The sequence below is a fragment of the Molossus molossus genome, unplaced genomic scaffold (genome assembly GCF_014108415.1).
Source record: "Molossus molossus isolate mMolMol1 unplaced genomic scaffold, mMolMol1.p scaffold_m16_p_4, whole genome shotgun sequence".
In the NCBI taxonomy this organism is placed as follows: Eukaryota; Metazoa; Chordata; class Mammalia; order Chiroptera; family Molossidae; genus Molossus; species Molossus molossus.
Window position 1 is genome coordinate 17,427,017 of NW_023425377.1, and position 20,276 is coordinate 17,447,292.

General features: G+C 43.7%; 1 protein-coding gene, 1 non-coding gene and 1 pseudogene across 2 annotated transcripts in view; 2 read left to right on the forward strand and 1 right to left on the reverse strand.

The window, feature by feature from the left end:
• Positions 1-837: 837 nt before the first annotated feature.
• Positions 838-964, forward strand: LOC118616668. Its single transcript, XR_004956651.1, has one exon. It is a non-coding gene; the product is annotated as a small nucleolar RNA SNORA57 (small nucleolar RNA).
• Positions 965-1,988: 1,024 nt separating this feature from the next.
• On the reverse strand, positions 1,989-2,693 carry LOC118616012 (annotated as a pseudogene).
• Positions 2,694-7,675: 4,982 nt separating this feature from the next.
• Positions 7,676-20,276, forward strand: part of LOC118643504 (hepatitis A virus cellular receptor 1 homolog) — a 29,551-nt gene continuing 16,950 nt past the window's right edge. Inside the window, exons 1-5 of the mRNA XM_036281610.1 lie at positions 7,676-7,721; positions 10,225-10,563; positions 14,929-15,018; positions 17,209-17,298; positions 19,432-19,521. Coding sequence (XP_036137503.1) covers positions 7,676-7,721; positions 10,225-10,563; positions 14,929-15,018; positions 17,209-17,298; positions 19,432-19,521 — 655 coding nt within the window. The remainder of the gene's footprint in view (positions 7,722-10,224; positions 10,564-14,928; positions 15,019-17,208; positions 17,299-19,431; positions 19,522-20,276) is intronic.

Below are 20,276 nucleotides of genomic sequence, written 5' to 3' on the forward strand. Positions count from 1 at the left end.
GCTTATTTACTATTGCTAAGTCTAAAGAAAAAAATGTTCTAGAATAGAATATATAATTGATGCATATTTTTTCTTTTCTTTCCCTTAAAAAATATGAATTAAAACAACAATGAAGTATCACCTCACACCTGTCAGAATGGCCGCCATCAACAAATCATCAAACAACAAGTGTTGGCGAGGGTGTGGAGAAAAGGGGACTCTAGTGCACTGCTGGTGGGAATGCAGACTGGTGCAGCCACTATGGAAAACAATATAGTGATACCTCAAAATGTTAAAAATTGAACTACCATTTGACCCAGTGATTCCACTTCTAGGAATATACCCCAAGAAGCCTGAAACACTAGTCAGAAAAAATATATGTACCCCCATGTTCATAGCAGCACTATTTACAATAGCTAAGATCTGGAAACAGCCCAAGTGTCCATCAGTAGACGAATGGATAAAAAAGCAGTGGTACATGTACCCAATGGAATACTATGCAGCTGTAAGAAAGAAAGATTTCAATCCTTTGAGACGACATAGAGGGACCTGGAGAGTATTATCCTAAGTGAAACAAGCCTAGCAGAGAAAGACAAACATCACATGATCTCACTTATTTGTAGAATATAAGGAACAAAACAAACTGATGAACAAAATAGACCCAGAGACACAGAAGTAGGGTACAGACTGACAAACCTCAGAGGAGTGGGGCGGGGGATGGAGGAGATAAACCACAGAACTTACATGCATGTATGCATGACCAATGGATGTAAACAACAACAGCTTGGGAAGAGGCAGGGTTGGGGAGGGATTGGAAGGAGGGAAAAAAATAATAAAAAGAAAAAAAATCTGGAAGACCCTCTTCTTCTTGGTGGGGGTCCTAGTAATATATGGAGGCAGAGGGAAGGGCTCTGCCCCCTTGGTGTCCTGTCTTTGGTGCCCATGGTTTCCGGTCCAGTGGTTCTATCCTCTGGCAGGGACATGGGTAAAACAGTCTGCAAGAATATACCGAAATGAAGATGTTTACCCCACACGGCCAAATGGTCCAGAGATAGAATTTCACATTTCCTTTTACATGCTTCTGTAATTGGTTCATGATCTCCATTTTCTTCCGTAATGAAAAGATAAGATTTAAGCATTTTACCAACGCTATCCTTCTGCCCTTCTCTTCATGGACGAAACGAAGGGGGCTCTGTCTGTGGCGTGGCCACCCTGCCGCACCGCTTCACTAATAAAGGAGGAAAAAGAAATGAAAGCTGGGACAGGTTAACTTCAAGACCAAGGTCGCGCCCTGGCTGGTTTGGCTCAGTGGTAGAGCATCGGCCCGTGGACCATGAGCTGTGGGTTCGATTCCGGTCAAGGGCACACACCTCAGTTGTGGTTCTGTTGTGGTTCGTCCCCGGCCCTGGTGGTGTGAGGGCCATGCAGGAGGCAACCAGTCGATGTGTCCCCCTCACATCGATGTTTCTCTCTCTCTCCCTTTCTCTCCCTCCCACTCTATCTGAAGATAAATAGAAAAATAGCCTCAGGTGAGAATTTATTTTATTATTTGTATTATTATTTTTTAAATACAAATAAAAGTTTATTGTACAAAATGAAGGCCTTCACATTTCATAGTTCACTCATAGGTAATTTTTAAAAACTTTGATTTCACTTCCTCCCACCCCCAGCTCTTAAAATGGCCTGACCAACTGTTATGAAAACAAACACTATAAATAACACCAAGTCCTTTAAAGACAACCATCCCAAATGTTATTTCTTTTTTTTTTTTAATCCTCACCCGAGGACATTTTCCCATTTTTTGTTCAGATAGAGTGGGAGGGAGAGAGAGAGATAGAGAAACATCGACATGAAAGGGACACATCGAGTAGCTGCCACCCGCACAACTAACCAGGGCCAGGGAGAAACTGCAACCGAGGTACGTGCCCTTAGCGGGAACCGAACCCGGGTGTCTCTGGACTGCAGGCTGACGCTCTAACCGCTGAGCCAAACTGGCCAGGGCCCAAATGTTATTTCTTGGCAGAGGTGATCTTCATGGCAGGGGATGGTGTGATGTTAAATCCTTGTAAAGCATCCCTGGCAGCTCCAGCCTGTCCATCATTTTCAAATTCAACAAATGCAATGTCATGCCTCCCAGGTACCAAACGTACTTCCTTGAAACCAGGGAACTGATGAAACAGCATGGACAGCATCCTCTCATTCGATTCTTCTGGTAAATTATTAAGGAATAAAATATAGTTTGGCAGGTAATCAGGGACCTGAGGATTTGGGGCTGCATTTCCTTGGCTGTTAGCTGAATTTGGTGCTCCCTGACCAGGCTTCTTCTTAGCAGTCAGTGCTGTCTGTTCCACAGTTTTGGCTTTTTTCTTCTCTTTTTTCTTTTCTTTGTCAGCAAAGGTGCCACGCATTTTAGATATTATACCAGAATCTGTTTTTGCATACTGGATTCGCATTGGTTTACCATAAAATGGAAATCCTTGTAACTGTCTCAAGGCCTTTGTGGATGAGCCCAATTCTTTAAATACAACAAAGGCTTGCCCCCTCATCTTCATAGTCTTTAAAGCTACAATATCTACAAATGGCCATACTGAGAAAACAGTGGATAGAGGGATCTCTTCAATTCTTTTTAAATTGTGTCATTCGTATCGTTGATATAAATTGTATGGTTTGGTCTGATATCCATCTTTTGGGTTAAACTGTTCAAATAGCCTGAGCCTGGCACGGTGTCGCCTCAGGTGAGAATTAAAAAAAAAAAACAAAAAAAAAAAACAAGGTTGGCTATAGAGTGTGGCACAAGATAGGATTGAACCCTGGTTTTCAGAGTAGGATCTACTTTATTTTATTTTATTTTTTTAATCCTCACCCGAGGACATTTTTCCATTTTTTGTTCAGGTAGAGTGGGAGGGAGAGAGAGGAACAGAGAGAGAGAGAGAGAGAGAAACATCGATGTGAAAGGGACACATCGAGTGGCTGCCACCCGCACGACTGACCAGAGCCGGGGACAAACTGCAACCGAGGTCCGCGCCCTTAGCGGGAACCGAACCCGGGTCTCTCAGGACCCGCAGGCCGACGCTTTAACCGCTGAGCCAATCCGGCCAGGGCAGGATCTACTTTATATCAAGTATTTGGAGTGGGGAGATGGTAGAAAGAAGAGCAGAAAGCTACTACGGGGGCCCTGGGGACGACAAGTGATGACTTAGTAACAGTGTGGTGATGCTGAATGTGTGGTCTGTACGCACAGGCGCTGAAGGATTTGTTCTCTCCAGAGCTCCGCCTAAGAGACTCACAGGCTCTGAGAACAGTGGCCCCTTCAGCGTTTTAGACTGAAAAGTAAGGTCTTACTATGTTTTATTTATTACTTTATCTAGGTTTGAAATTCCAGAAGCAGAAATTCCAAGTGGTTCCTCCTTTGCACTTCCCTTTATTGTGTTTTGCAGGTGTTATTTTTACAAACTGGAGGCGGGGCCCTCCATCAGCGAAATGATTGGGTTCCCGCGGGGCAGTCTAGGACTGCCGGGATGATCTCCAAGGGGTGCCTGCGCTGGTTTGGGGGCAGCGTTGGAGCGTATTCCCGTTTAAAATTAAATTTCATTTTCAGTTCAATTTAAAATTTAACAAAATTTAAAAAGTAAACAAAACACATTCATTTGTCTCCAGGTTTCTATTGAGAAAGTCTGAATCCTTTTGGAGACAAGTAGAGACGCCCTAAAGATTCCATTTTTAAGACTTTCCATCACCTTCCCTGGGACGCAGCTGGGAAGTGGGAAGAGGAGTGAGGCCCTGCACCATTTGGGTGAAAGGTTCTCCAGCTTAAGTAGGGCTCACATTTTGGCCAATTTTCAGTGGAGACCTGTGCAAAGAGCAGTATTGTAGCTCACTGTCCTTAGAATCCAACTTGTCTTTGAGCTGCCCTAATTAACAACCTCAGAGGCAGCAAGATGAACAATGGGGAATGTTATAGAGGGCTTTAGCCCCATAAAAATTAACCAGAGTTTGACCATCACTGGGAATTTGAAAAGCAACATCCTTCAGGAAAAGGGAGGACAGAAACGGCCCCAAGGCCAGAGTGTCCTGCATGCTCTGTAAAGAAACTGATAGGGAGAAACTGAAGCTCCCTTTACTCCATAAAACTGTAACTGTTCAACATGTGTGTATTGCACCTGACTGACCGCTGATATCCGTCTCGAATTTGTTAGTTTTTAAAACTTGGATAATGGAATGAATAGCAGGACAGATGTGTGCTGACCCAGTTCACCCAGTTCCCTTTCGCCTCAGCTCCCCCCCACCTCCATTCCCTCCTGCTAATCGCTAACTGCCTCTGCTTCTGTACAAGCAGCTTGCTTGCTCTGCTAAGCTCTTGAATGACCCCTGCCCTATACAAGCAACCCTCCCCCTGAGCTCGGGGCTGCAGTTCTCCTCTGTGTAGGTTGGCTGCAGTCCCTGTGCAGGTAATAAAGCATCCCCAAAAACTGAAAAATGGAATCTGAGTGTCGATCTCCTGGGTTAAAACAGTATGAGTCAGAAAAGTTAGTTCCAGACTTCTAGGTCCTCTGCATCCTTTCTCAGTCATACTGACTGCAGTCATTAAGGACATTCCAAGTTACTCATTGCTCACAGAAGTGGCTTTTTGGTTCTGAATTCTCGTTCAAATTCCTTCTGCTTATACTGTGACTTTCTTGCCCCTGGGAAGCAGTGAGGTTTTTTTGCAATGGTTATTCATGTGCGGTGATGGTGGTGGGATAGTTATTTAAATGTGCATATTATTTTAATATAGTTGTTTTGTGGGTGGGTCGCATTTAGAAAACGATTTTTAATGGTTTTTTTTTTTTTTTAAACTTGATTTTTGAGAGAGAGCAAGGGAGAGGGAGGGAGAGACAAAGAGAGGAACATCAATATGAGAGAGAAATATGGATCGGCTGCCTTCCCAAATGTGCCCCAACCAGGGATCAAACCCACAACCCAGGTATGTGCCCTGACCGAGAATCGAACTGGCAACCTTTCCTCGCATGGGATAATGCTCAACCAACTCAGCCACACTTACCAGAGCTAGAAAATATTTCATAATATTTTGATATTAATAAATAATAAATTTTGCAAAAGCCCAGTGCTATAAAGTCTCTTTGACCCAGCGATTTTCTGTAAAATGGATGTGGAGGAAATGTAGGAGTTGACCCCAAGTACTTTAAGATCCCTCCATGTATAAACGGTCTAAAAATTTGCATGGCCTTTTGGGTCCAGACTCTGACCTAAAATCTAGATCTTTGCTGAATCTTTTCAACACAGTCTAGCAGAGAATAAATGCTGTTCTAGTCCACTCATATCTCTTTATAATCTATTTAAGTTAGTAAATAGATAAATTCAGCAAGAAGATTGTGGCAGACTGGAGAAGTTTGATTTTCAAAGATACTTCGCAAGAATCTTATGGAAAGATGTGACAAAGAGATAAAAATGAAATACTGGAAGAAAGTTGTCTTTATCCATAAGAATCCCTGGAGGAAGGGTCAGTGACAATCCCAGGGTAACTAGAAACCTCCTAACTCACTCGTAGGTACAGTCCTCTGGAAGAGAAGATCAGAACTTTGTAGCTTAAACTTTCTGAGTATTATATGGCAAATTAGGACAACAGTGATTGAGCCCATAGAAATTAGGGAAAATTCCAGGGGGCGGAGTCAAGGTGGCTGAATAGGTAGATCCTGAACCCACCTTCTCCCAGGAGCCCATCGGAATTAAAACTAAGTTATTGAACAGCCGGCACAGAGAGCCACCTGGAGACTAGCTGAGGAGCATTGCCCTAGCTAAGGGTGTAAAGAAGGAGCCTCATCGGCACAGGTAAGAGAGGTGGATATGTGGTCTGGGCAGGTACCATGCCCCCTGTGTGGTGATCAATGAATGGGAGGGCTAGCTGGGCTTCAGGGGTCCCCACTGGCGAGCCAGAGGTCTGAGCCTCATACTAGGCTCCTGCCATGGGGCACCTGTGCTGGGAAGACGAGTGATTACATCTGAGATTGAGAAAGGGTTGTAAGAGACCTCAACACTGGGCTTAGAGGGGTGAGCATGAACTTCCTCACTCAAAGCTCGGGCACAGATGCAGCAGTTCCAGAAAGGCCTGGGGCACAAGGGGCGGCACTGAACCGACTCGGGCAGAGGCTGGAGGGGCAGGGATCGGTAGGAACTGTCGGGACAGAAGCTCTGATGGTGCTGCTATTCCTGTGTCAAGCTCTCTCCTAGCCCGCTGGCCCTGAGCAGGCAGGCACAAAATCTCCCCCTCTCCTTTAACCTGGCTCCACTGTCTGCCCTGCGCTGGCTTTTCCCTGAGACCCTGCACCACTCAGCTCGCTCACCTGCTGGAGCCCCTTGAAGCAGCTGCAGTCCCTTCACTGGAGCCTTGGGGCCCTTGCAGTTTGTCCCAAGTGCCCTTAAGCTCCCCAGGAGTAATGGGCTGCTTCTGACAGTCCTTGCAGTCTGTCCTAACGGCCCTCCAGCTCCACAGGATCCGTGGTTAGACTGGACATGCCCTGCTGGCCTCTCCCAAATGCCCCCAGGCTCCAGGGGAGCCCAAGCAGTGGCTAGCCTCAGTTCCCTGGAGCTCCTGCTAAAAAGCCCCGAGCCCAGCACACATGGAGGCCTGTTCAGCTTACACTGGAGCCTTTTCTAAGTGTCCTCAGCCTGGCACAAGTAGGGACTGGCCTGGGCTTACAAGATAGCTCCAACCAACCGGCCCCAAGACTGGCACACGTGGCAAATAGCCTCAGCCACCACCAGCGTCCCCCCTAAGCAGCTCCCAAATGGACACGCCCAGTGGGCAGCTAAAATAATGAATGCCTCATAGGAAGTAGGTGGGTGTCAAAAGGTGTTAGTATACATATTGCCACTAGCACCAAATTAAAAAAAAATAATTTGGGAGAAAATAAGCCACATAGCTATAGGACATTGAGAAAAGAAATTGAGGAAGTTACAAATAAATGGAAAGATATGCTGTGTTCATGGATAGGAAGAATTCACATAGTTAAAATGTCCATACTACCCAAAGCAATCTACAGAGTCAAAGCAACACCTATTACAATACCAACGGCATTTTTTACAGAAATAGAACAAATAATTCTAAAAATTTGTATGGAATCATAGCAGAGCCTGAATAGCCAAAGCAATTTTGAGAAAGAAGAACAAAGTTGGGGGTTTCATGATACCTAATATCAAACTATGCTACAAGGATATAGTCATCAAAATCGCATGGTGCTAGCTCAAAAACAGACACATAGATCAACAGAACAGAATAGAGAACCCAGGAATAATCTCACACCTATGTGGTTATTAATCTATGACAAAGGGACAAGAATGTACAAAAGGTGAAAAACAGTCTCTTTAATAAATGATGCTGGGAAAACTGGATAGACATATGCAAAATAATGAAACTGTTTTATACCATATACAAGAATAAAGAATCTGGGAAACAGGGGCTGCTTCCAAGGACAGCTTTGCCTGTCTGTTTAAGGCGCAGAGCCCTCAACCACCCTGAGCCAACAGAGACCCGAAGCCACTGTCCGTGGGCTCCCAGCCATAGCAGGGGAGGCTCATGAGGTTCCCCCAGTCAGGGTGAAAGGAAAAGTTGCAATCTGAGAATTAAGATTGTTTCCACACTATCTGTCGTGGGCACACCAAACAGTCCGTTTTCTCTGTCCTTTAGGCTAACGCCATCATGCATCCTTGGGTAGCCTTCACAGGCCTCATACTACTTTGGACAGGTAAGTGGATAGGTGGGCTGGGTCTGGAAGCTCTGAGCCTGGGGAGCCCAGGGATGTGTGGGGTGGTGGAGGAGGATGGATGTGCCTGGGCTCTGCTGGGAGGTAGTGGTCACCTAGTGAGCAAAGAACTGGGCTGAAATCCTGCTCCAAAGAAATTGCTTAAATGCCATGAATTACAAAGTCTATGGCCAAGTATAACAGTGTGTCATATGCTGCCATTTGTTTTTAAGGCAAAGGAGGGTGGGTAGACAGTTGGGTATGCACGAACTTCTTCGTGTATGTGAAAAATAGTACTAGCATTTTCATGGTGTGGGAGGGGATGGAAAGAAGAAATAGGGAGAGGATGGGAAAGGGGCTTGTATTTCATTGTACATTTTGTGCTGTCGATTGTCATGAAGACAATATAGAATGTTAATGCCACTACCACAGGGGAGAGCGTTTGTTTTTAAGTGGCATAATTTAGTCCTTGATTGAATATTCTCCAGTTCTCTGGGTTCACCAGGGGAAGTGGGCCTTGCTCAAGTGCTTGTCATCCACTCATGAGAACAGATATCCACTTGGATTTTTTTAGACTGTCCTCAAGTGCACCATAAGCTTTGGCTCTTTCTGGAAGTACAGTGATACCTCGGTTCTCGAACATAATTCGTTCCAGGAGGACGGTCGAGAACCAAATTGTTCGAGAACCGAAGCAATGAAACCAATAGGAAAGCGTGACTCCACAAAGCGTGACTCTCTCTCTGCACTCACACTGATGACGCAAGCAAGGCGCGCTGGGCCGAATGAACGCCATTCGGCTCAACTCGGAAGTTCGAGTTCCAAATATTTGTTCGGATTCGAGACAAAAGTTTCTCGAATCTCCATTTGGTCGAAAACCGAGGCGTTCGAGAACCGAGGTATCACTGTATTGACAAGTGTTGACTCTTGACCTGCCAGGTGCAATGCAATGAATTACAAGCACATGCTGCTTGGAATGAGAGGGAGCTTTGCAAGAGAGCAAATGCTCCAGATCTTTGGACACAGTCCCATTTATTTGCAGATTGGTTCCCCCAGGTTCCAAGTAGATTTATATAAATCATTTCCTTGAGATGATATCTCTGCAAACCATACAGCCTAGCCTTGTCTCTCGCCTTTTATGGAGAAAAGAGACTTTAAAACTAAAAAACAACAAACCCAGACATTCTTGAGTCCCAGGACCCATATGTCCACTGGAAGCGGTGATCTAGCCATTGCCATGCAAACCTTATCTTATTCACGTGCAAAAGAAGCATTCAATGCAAGCAAGGCAGTCTTCCTGTCTATCAGTCAAACCTGTCTGTCCACACACTTTGATCCTAGGCTAGTTGGGTTGTGAGAATGCATATCACAAGGTTACCAATTGTCCATCTACCAATCCCCCATCCCCACAGAAATGCTTTATCTAAAAATTGATTTCTGATGAGTTTATTAGACTTCTGTCTTTAAGCCATCAATACTTTAAAGAAAACATTAGCTCTGCTTATTTTTATGACAGAGGAGGGGGGCTGAGGTGACTTTGTTTGCAATAGACATTTTAAAAATTGCAGTAAGTCTGGCTGGTGTGGCTCAGTAGTTGAGCATTAATCCATGCACCAAGAGGTTGCCAATTTGATTCCCAGTTGGGGCACATGCTCAGGTTGTGGGCCCAACACCTGGGGGGGGGGGCATGTAGGAGGTGGCCAATCTATGTTCTCTCTAATCAATGTTTCTATCTCTCTCCCTCTGTCTTCTTCTCACTCTAACATCAATAAAGAAAAACAAATTGCAGTGAAGCCTGGCTGATGTGGCTCAGTGGATTGAACAGCATCCTATGAATTGAGAGGTCCCTGTTTGATTCCTGGTCAGGGCACATGCCCAGGTTGTGGGCTCAGTCCCCAGTAGGGGTCATGCAGGAGTCAGTTGATTGATGTTTCTCTCTCACATAGATATTTCTCTCTCTCTCTCCCTTCCTCACTCAAGAAAAGAAAAAAAATCAATAACAAGATATTTAAAAATATAAATAAAAAATTGCAGTAAAAATTAAAACTTTAATTGCATGGAATTTTTATATGTATTTCAGCTGAGACAGTGATTGGATCTAGGAGGGGAAAAGCAACATGTATATATTACGGTTTAATAAAGCGATATGTGTCAAACACAGAATGAAATACATGCTCATGTATTGCTAGAGTGCCATTTGGTTCAAACATTTTGGAAAGAAATTTGAAAAGAAGACATGGGAAATACTTCTGGTCTTTATCCTGATAATTTCTCTTTTAGAAATTTATGCTCTTAGTAAATAATCCTAAATACAGAAAAAAGTTTATGTGTTATTTACAACTATCAAAAAACAACTGATAAAGATGTATACAGAAAAACACTTAAAAATGTTTAGATTCAAGATGTAAAGACACATGATTAGAAATGAAATAAACTACAAAAAGAAAAAAGTAGAAATAAAGGTAAAATTGAAACACTGAGGCCTCCTGCTCTGCCTTCTTATTTGCAGACGCTGTGGATTCTCAGGCACATGTGACCGGCGTGGTGGGTCAGCCTGTCACGCTACCCTGCACCTACTCAACAGCTTCTGAGATCACGTCCATGTGCTGGGGCCGAGGGGGCTGTGCTACATTTAAATGCTCAAATCAACTCATCTGGACTGATGGATACAGAGTCACCTTTCGGAAGGATAAGCGTTATGATCTCCACGGCATCATTCCCCGGGGGAATGTGTCCTTGACCATAGAGGATGCAGCTGAGTCTGACAGTGGCACCTATTGTTGTCATGTTCAGGGCGCTGGGTGGTTTAATGATTTGAAAATCCACGTATCATTGGTGGTAAAGCCAGGTGAGCTTGCCTTCCTTCTTCCTGTGATCACGCCTCATGGGTGAACGGAGATGTTTCCTGTTAGTAGTAACATTCTCTTCCTTTAATGAAGAAAGCGGGGGGGAGGGGGGAGGTCCTACAATCCTGTGTTTTAACCTGTTAACCGGGGAATTCCCTTTTAACTGTATGCAACGTTTGATGTATTTATATGTCCCGCCTGGTTAACAACAGGTTAATAACTGATGGGAAATAGAATTACTTATTTGTGTAGAACGAAGTGTTAAAAACAACCTTGGTTCCAGAACATAGACTAGTCTGGCCAGTGTGGCTCAGTCGTTGAGCATCAACCCATGCACCAAGAGGTCACCAGTTTGAATCCTGATCAGGGCACATGCCCAGGTTGTGGGCCCGATCCCCAGTGGGGGGCATGCAGGAGGCGGCCGACCTATGTTCTCTATCATTGATGTTTTTATCTCTCTCTCTCTCTTACTTCCTCTCTCTCTAAAATCAATAAATGAAAAAAAATTAAAAAAAAAAAAACATAGGCTAGAGCATCTTCCCGGCCAGGGACTCTCTTTCCAAGCGGTGCTTCAGAAATGCTGGTTAGCTCAGGGAAAAGCATTCCCTGCTCCGCTGGGAACATAGTGAGCATTTTCTCCAGCTGCATTTATTCAGTGTCAACAACTGCCCTTTTTCTCTGAGATAATGACCTAGAAAAATTATGAAATGTCTTCTCTTAATATTTTAAGAACTATTATGGAGACTTTCAAATGTATAAAGTAGGTAATATTTTATATGATACTGTCAAGTAGATATATCACCTAAGTTTCGCATTTATCAACTCAGTCTTGTTGCATATACATTGTGGAAACATAAAGTTCCTTCCCCAAGCTCTGTCCTATCTTAGATTTCATGAAGCATAACTGGCATTATATCGAGATATTGGTTGTTTAAAAATTAAAATGACTATGGCAGTATAAAAACTTTTGCATCTCAATAACTGTTTACCAGTTGCTTTTAAGATTTACATGAAATCCCTAAATCTGGCAAATTTACGTTTCTTCTCTCTTGAGATGGACCTCCTAATATCCCAGCTCCCCCATGTTCTTTCTTAATCAGTCTCCTTCTGGTGAAGTCTTATATTGACAGTAGAATATAATAGTTGTGACCTTAATTGGCTGTATCTTTTTTTATTTATTTATTTTTAAATGAAATAAACTTTATTTTCAAACTTCCAATTTTGGAACTAGGTTATTTTCCTTTAAGCCCTGGCCAGTTTGGCTCAGCGGTTAGAGCATCAGCCCATGGACCAAGGAGACCCCGTTTCATCCCAGCCAAGGGCATGTACCTCAGTTGCGGTTCATCCCCGGCCCAGGTTGAGGTTGTACAGGAGGCAACCAGTGGATGTGTCTCTCTCCCTCCCACTCTGTTCCCACTGTCTCAAGATAAATTTAAAAATACCCTCGGGTAAGGATTAAAAATAAATAAATAGCCCTGGCCGGTTTGGCTCAGCGGTTAGAGTGTCGGTTCTTAAACCAGAGACTCTCTGGTTCGGTTCCGCTAAGGGCACGTACCTCGGTTGCAGTTTGTCCCTGGCCCTGGTTGGGGTCGTGTGGGTGGCAACCAGTCGATGTGTCTCTCTCACATCAATGTTTCTCTTTCTCTCTCTCTTCCTCCCACTCTCCCTCCTGCTGTATCTGAAGATAAATGCAAAAATGTCCTCGGGGGAGGATTAAATAAATAAAAGGCAAGTGAGACGAGGTCAGTGCAGAGAGAGAACAGAGCTGACTTTGTGGAATGTCTGTCTGGGAGGCAGTTCAGAGAAGCCCAGTGCGCTGCTGAGATAGAGATCTACAGACCATGAGGAGGAGCCCTGGAGAGGAGATCATGATGACGACATGATTGGCTTTGCGAAATTATTTTGTTCTGTCTGAATTTAAAAAAATGACATGGAAAGGAACAAGTAGGAGGCTTTATCGTGCCCACCTACTCTTTAATAGGGGGGCGCTCACAAGGCCACTGCTCTATCCGGTGGGAAGTGGGTCCATGACTGAGCCTCCGAAAGCCAAGTCTCTGCTTAAGTTTTCTTTCCGTTTTCATAGGCTCAGCTTCAACTGTCTGCTGGAGCTTTTGCTCACCTGCATCTGCACTTGTGTCTTCCTAGCTTCTCCCTGGGGAAGATATTGTCCACTGATGAAGACAAGCTCATTACTACATCTGTCTTGGTTTCCTCGTCCGTATTGTTCTTTATGCTCCTTTGATCACATTTTTTGCATGCTTGCTTTTTTCTCTATATTAGAATTTAGACTGGGGGGAAAGGATTAGACTGTACACTTCTTAAAAGCCTCTGGATGAGGGTCAGCCAACTATATAGCCCAGAGCCAGATCAGATTCAAAATGGGCCCACCAACTGTTTTATAAATTAAGTTTTATTGGAACAGCCATACCCATTTCTTATACTCTCTGGTCTGGCTGCTTTCACACTGAAAGAGTTGAGCAGCTGCCACTGAGGCCATAGGACCCCCAGAGCCTAAGACCTTCACTGTCTGGCCCTGTACCGAGAGTTTGCTGTCCTGTGCTTTAAACTAACGCCTTGCGTGTAATAGAAACTCACAAATGTATGTCGGAAAACGTTTATCCTCTTCAAGGCACAGATTGGCTTTATTCCAAAGTAAACTGATTCTCTAAAAAGAAGAGCATTCAAACCAATTGTCTGCTCTCTAAGGGTCTCTTTTATAGTTAGTACAGTTGAGTTTTAAGGAAGCTTCTTTCAAAAAAGGTGGCTGGTAAGCAAAATGTACACATTCTGGAATCAGGCCTCATTGATCTGCGTTTTTGCCAGGCACTGTGTTTGGGCTTAATTCTAGTTTCAGCTCTTCTCTGAGTAGCTCTGAGACTGTCCATAAGTCGTTTGGAATCCTATGCCCCTCTGACTCTTGAGAGGGCCAAAGTTACTACCTGTAGTCTTGTCTACCTCCTAACCAAATGTATAAATGGTCTGTGGGATCTAGCTTGCCAGTGAGTATGAGTTAATTCTCATTCGGGTGCAGGTCTCTTTGGAGGGTTCATAAAAACTGACTGAAATGCAAAACAAAAAACAAAAAACAAACAAACAAAAAACCTGATTGAAATGAATGCTATTTATTTTTAACTTTCTGGGCCTAGAAACTGCTTTTTAAGTTCTTCTTATTATTACTTATTTCTTAAAATCCTCACCTGAGGATATTTTTTCATTGATTTTTAGAGAGTATAGAAGGGAGGGATGGTGGGAGGGAGAGAGGGAGAGAAACCCTAATGTGAGAGAGACACATCAATTTGTTGTCTTCCGCATGGCCCAGACCAGGGCTGGCGATCGAACCTGCACCTCAGATACATTTCCTTGACTGGGAATCAAACCCTCGACTCTTTGGTCCAAGGGCCAATGATCCAATCGCTGAGCCAAACTGGCCAGGCTTAGAAACTTTTATTTTTTTAATTGATTTTTTAGAGAGAGAGGAAGGGAGAGAGAGATAGAAATATCCATACGAAAAAGATACATCAATTGGCTGCCTCCTGCACGCCCCCTACTGGGGATCAAGCCCACAACCCAGGCTTGTTCCCTGACCGGGAATCAGACTGGGACCTCTCAGTCCATGAGCCAATGCTCAATCCACCGAGCCACAGATGTCAGGCTAGAAATTACTTTTTTTTTTAAAAAAATTTGTTCTTGTTAATCCTCACCCAAGGATATTTTTTCATTGATTTTTAGACAGAGTGATAAGGGAGAGGAGGGGAGAGAAAGAGAGAGAGAAACATTGATGTGAGAGAGACACATCAACTGGTTGCCTCCCTCACAACCCCAACTAGGGCCAGGGATTGAACCTGCAACCCCGACCCTAGTTCCGGTCAAGGGCAGGTACATGCCCTTGACCAGCAATTGAACCTGAGACCCTTCAGTCCACAGGTCGATGCTCTCACCGTTGAGCCAAACCAGCCCGGGCCAGAAACTACTTTTTAATTAAGTTATTCACCACTGAAAGGACAATGACAGGTCCAAATTCTAGACGTTTTCCCCACCTTAGCAATGTTTCTGAAGATACATAAATCTGATAAGCATGGCTGGTTTTCTCAAAGTGCTTCAGTGTTATCCTGGGTATTCCTTTTTACCTCTGAACCTCCTGAACTATTTACTTTTTGGTACGGCTATTTCTGTTTTCTTGAGCTTTTCTTCAAGTCCCCCCCCGTACGAATCACATTGACCACGGACAGGAGCTCTGAGTTCAGGGGAGATTAGTGCCCAGTTTTGCATGAGGACGGTGTCTCATTGGCAATGCGGCCGTGCAGGCCTCGCACAGAGCCCTTGTTTCCTGCTGCTTGCTTCATCCTTGCGATCATGTTGACTTCCAGCTCCACCTGAGGTCACCAGTGCTCCAACATCACCTAAGGCCGCCACCTCTGCTCCTACAACTCCAGCAGCCACGCAGAACCTCAAGACAGGTAAAGTCATGTGGTTTTGAGCCTAGAGGCCTTCTAATGAGAGGATGTAGACCACCCAGGGCATTGTGTTAAGACAGAGGTACAATCCAGGGTAAAGGTTCTTAGGTGGCTCCAAACAAGGGCTTCATGCAGCTTTTGTAACTGCAAGTACTTTTATTTATTTATTTATTTTAAGAATTAAAAATTTTTTTTAAAATTTATTATTAGAGAGGAAGGGAGAGGGGGAGAGAGAGAGAGAGAACATTGATGAGAGAGAATATGGATTAGCCACCCTGCATGCCCCCCACTGGGGATCGGGCCCACAACCTGGGCATGTGCCCTGACCAGGAATTGAACCAGTGATCTCTTGGTTCATGGGTCAGTGCTCAACCACTGAGCCACACCAGCCGGGCATAACTGCAAGTATTTTTAGAATGAGAAGACCCATTGGTTTTTCTAGTCAGATTCACAAAGGGAGTCATTATGAGCCCCCCCGCCTCCCACCAGACCACTGATCTTTGGTATCTAATAAGGATGGTGTGGATTTTGCCCAATGAGCACAGGTTTAAGAGGAAAATATAGCAAATACCAGAGAAAAATCATGAAGTTAAAGGGATTTTGTTCTCCCAAGGAGTTCTGAATAGGATCCTTAACTTCATTCTGAATTCAGACCCTCCACTCGAGAATAAGATTGTAGTGAAGTTAATATTTACTCTGTCGCCTATGTCAAGAACCATGCTAAGTGCTTCGCAAATATTATATCACTTAACTTATCACAACCCTATGCATTGTAGGTGTGATTCAATCCTATTTTATAGGGTACTGTCAAGTACCCTATGCTGGATACAGCACCAGCATACATTGTGTAAGCATGAAGTAGACAAGTTCATTAGAAAAACTGGTTAGTTTTTCTCCTATTTATTGTTCCTTATGTTCCTGTAAATAGATTTTTTTTGGCATGATTGCTTCTTCCTCCATATTAGATTTTAAACTGGAGGCAGGAGATTGGATTGTATCTTCCTAAAAGCCTCTGACTACACTTTAGATTAGGGTCAGCAAACAGTAGTCCAGGGCCAGATCAGATTCAAATTAGGCCCACTGTTTTATGAATAAAGTTTTATTGGAACAGTCATACCCATTCATTATTACACCTGGTCTATGACTACATTCATGTTAATAGAGTTGAGCAATTGGGCACCACTGGGCCACCAGAGGCTAAACGTGTACCACGAGGCCCTTTACGTAAAGTTTGCTGACACTCCCGGATAGCTGTTAAAAAACAGCATTTTCCTCTTCAAGGCAAAAAGTTGCTAGATTCCAAATTAAATTGGACCTCTTAAAAGAAGAGCTTTTATATCTATGGTCTCTTAGGCAAAGTTCTCTTTTCTAGTTAGTGGAGTGGGGATTCAAGGAAGCTTCTTGCCGGACAAAAGGTGCCTGGTGAGAAATAAAATACACCTTGATGGCCAGGCCTTCACTGATGGGCTTCTGTGCCAGGCACTGTGTTTGGACTTCATTCTGGTTTCAGCTCTCTCTCTGGGTAGCTCCGAGAACTTCTGTGCTTTGAAATCCCAAATCGGTTCTGTCATGGAAATAGCCAAAGTTATTGCCTATTGTCATCTCTTAGTTGGAAAGGAACCGTTAGTGGTTTAATTCCTCTTTCACCCAAATGTGTAATGTATAAATCATTTGTGTTACCTTGCATGTGCGGTGGGTGTGAGTTAATTCTCATTAATGTGCAGAACTCTTGGGAGGATATTCTCAGGACTAACTGAAATAAATGCTATTTATTGGGTAAAGACTCTGGGCCTGGAAATACTGTATAATTCTTAGTCATTCAACACTGATAAGACAAAGTCATGTCCTGGCTCTAGACATTTTCCCCACCTCACCAGTGTGTAGAAAGACACATAAATCTGACATGCATGGCTGGTGTTTTCAAAGTGCTTCAGTGAATAAACCCAGGCACCTATGTGACCCTGAATATCCCAGAATATGTACTTTTCAAAGCTGCTGTTTTCTTTTTGCAGGCTTGTCCTCAATCCCACCCCTGTCATATTCCAGTAGACTGAGGACAATACTCTGAGCTCAGGGGAGATTAGAGCCCAGTTTTGGGTGGGGACAGTCTCATTGGATGTGTGTGTACAGGCTCAACATAAAGCTCTTGGTTCCTGCTGCTTGATTTATCCTTGCTTTCATGTTGATTTCCAGCTCCACCCGAGGTCACCGGTGCTCCAGCATCACCTAAGGCCGCCACCTCTGCTCCTACAGTGCCAGCACACTGGCAGAATTTCACGACAGGTAAATTGGTGTGTTTCTGAAGCCTGGGTCTTTTAATGAAAGGAGGTGGACTACCCAGGGCATGCACTGAGGCAGAGTTTCTTATATGCTAAAGGTTTTTCCCTGGGTTCCATTGGGCCTCATGTGATATGTGAAATCTTGTCCCATATTACATGCATCTAATGTTCCTATATGTATCTTCAGAGTGAGGGGACCCATCTTTAAAAATCAGATTCTCAAAGGGATTCATCATTAGTCAAAACCCCCCAGACTCCAGATATTGGACATCTAATGATGTGGATTTCGCTCAGTTGAGCACAGGTTTATGAGGACAATCTGGGTAATGCCAGAGAAGTGTCAGGTTATTGAGGTTCTGTCTCCACCAGGAAACCTGAGTGGAGTTCCTTTAGTCCTCTCTGAAGTTGGGCCTTCCATTCAGGGATAACAGGCCCACCGCAGGTTTTACATATAAAGTTTTATTGGAACAGCCATATCCAATCATTATACTATCTGCTGCATGGCTACTTTCACACTGATAGGGTTGAACAATGGCCACTGAGACCATGGCCCCCTAACACTTTAAGAAAAATTTTTATTGAATTTTTTGGGGTGATATTGGTTATTAAAATGATATAGTCTTCAGGTATGTAATTCTATCATGCGTCATCTGCATATTGTATTATGTGTTCACCATCCCTCTTCGGTCTCACCATTGACCAATAGTTTGCTGACCTGGACTTTAGATTCATGCCTTGAATGTGATGGACACTCACAAATATTTGTTGAAAGAAAGTTTTTTCACTTCAAGTCAAAAATTGGCTGTATTCCCAGTTAAACTGTATCTCTCAAAAAAAGATCTTTTAAATCAATGGTCTTTTGTATGATGGTTCTCTTTTATCTAGTTAGTAGAGTTGAGATTCAAAGAAGCTGTTGCAGGAGAAAAAGGTGACCAGTGAGAAAAAAGTATACATTGTTTTTTTCCCCATTTTTTTTGTTATTTGTTTGTTTGTTGTTCGTCTTCACCAGAGGATATTTTTTCCATCGATTTTTTTTTTTTTTTTTTAGAGAGAGTGGAAGGGAGAGAGAGAGAGAGATTGAGAGTGGCATCTACTGGTTGCCTCCCACATGGGCCCCAATCATAGCAGGGACTGAACCTACAACCCAGGTACACACCCTGGACCGGGAATCTAATCTGAGACCCTTCGATGCACAGGCCAATGCTCTAACCACTGAGTAACACTGGCCAGGGCAAAAAGTATATTTTCTCGAATCATTCCTTCATTTATCAGCTTTTGTGCCAGACACTGTGTTTGGACTGAATTCTGGTTTCAGCTCTCTCTCTGTGTAGTTCTAAGACCTTCCATAAATGGTTTGAACACCTACACACCCTGGAAAGAGCCAAAGTCATTAGCTGTTGTTATCTCTTAGGTGGGAAGAGACCTTAAATGGTCTAGTCCTACTTCTATTCAAATGTATATTGTATACATCCTCTGTGTTATGTTGCATATGTTGTGGGTGTGAGTTAATCTTCCTTTATGGTGCAGGATACTTGGGAGGGTATCCTCAGGACTGATTGAAATGAATGTCATTTATTGAGTACACATTCTGGGCCTGTAACTACTGTTTAATTTTTAAAACTCTTCATTGCTTTAGAGAGAAAGAAAGGGAGAGGGAAAGAGAGAGAAAAACATTGATGAGAGAGAACATCAATCAACTGCTTCCTGCATGTCCCCTGCTGGGGATTGAGCCATAACCCAGGCATATGCCCTGACCGGGAATTGAACCGGCAACCGCTTGGTGCATGGGTCGATCAATGCTCAACCACTGAGCCACACTGGCCGGGCACTACTGTTTAATTTTTAAACATTCACCACTGAGATGACAAAGCCATGTCCTGGCTTTAGAAATTTTCCCCACCTCATCAATGTGTAGAAAGACGCATACATCTGATGTGCATGGTTGGTATTTCCAAAGTGCTTCAGTGAGCAACGCTTGTAACCTGTATCAATCCTGAACATCCTCAAATAGATACCTTTCAGTGCAGCTGTTTGGTTTTTTTGTTTGTTTTTATTTTTGCAGGCTTGTCCTGTACAGGCCCAGTACAAACCTCTTTTTCCTTGGTGCTTGATTAATCCTTGCTTTGTTGATTTCTAGCTCCACCTAAGGTCACCAAGTTCCTAACATCCCCTCAGGTCTCCAACTCTGCTCCTACAACGCCAGCACTGAAACAGAAATTCGAGACAGGTAAATTTATTATTTATTTATTTATTTATTTATTTATTTATTTATTTATTTTTAATTCTCACCCAAGGATATTTTTCCATTTATCTTCAGATAGAGTGGGAGAGAGGGGGAGAGATAGAGAGAAATATCATGTGAAAGAAACACATCGACTGGTTGCCTTCTGCATGACCCCAACCAGGGCAGGGCACTACCTGCAACCCAGGTGTGTGCTCTTGACCAGAATTGAACCCGAGACTTTTCGGTCCGAGGGCTGACACGCTAACCACTGAGCAAAACCAGCCAGGGCAAGACAGGTAGATTTATATGTTTCTGAAGTCCTGGGCCTTCTAATGAGAGGATGGAGACCACCCAGGACATGTGTCAAGGCAGAAGTCCAATCCAGGATATGATTTCTTCTGTGGGCTTCAAACATGGGCTTCACAAGACTTACTAAACTCAATGCTATTTATTTAGTAAAATTCTGGGCCTGGGTACTACCGTTTAAATCTCAGTCATTCACCAATTAGAGAACTAAGAACTAACATCCAGGTTCTAGATGTTTTCTTCACCTCACCGATCTTTATGAAGGTATATACTCCCAGGTATCCATTTTCACCTTTGAACCTCCCAGAATGTACTTTTCAATACAGCTGTTCCCTTCCTGTGGGCTTGTCCTCACACCCTCCCCTGTCAGATCCTGGGAGAACCAGGACCAGAGCTCTGAGTGCAGGGGAGATTAGCGCTCAGTTCTTCTGGGGCGCAGTCTCTCATTGGAT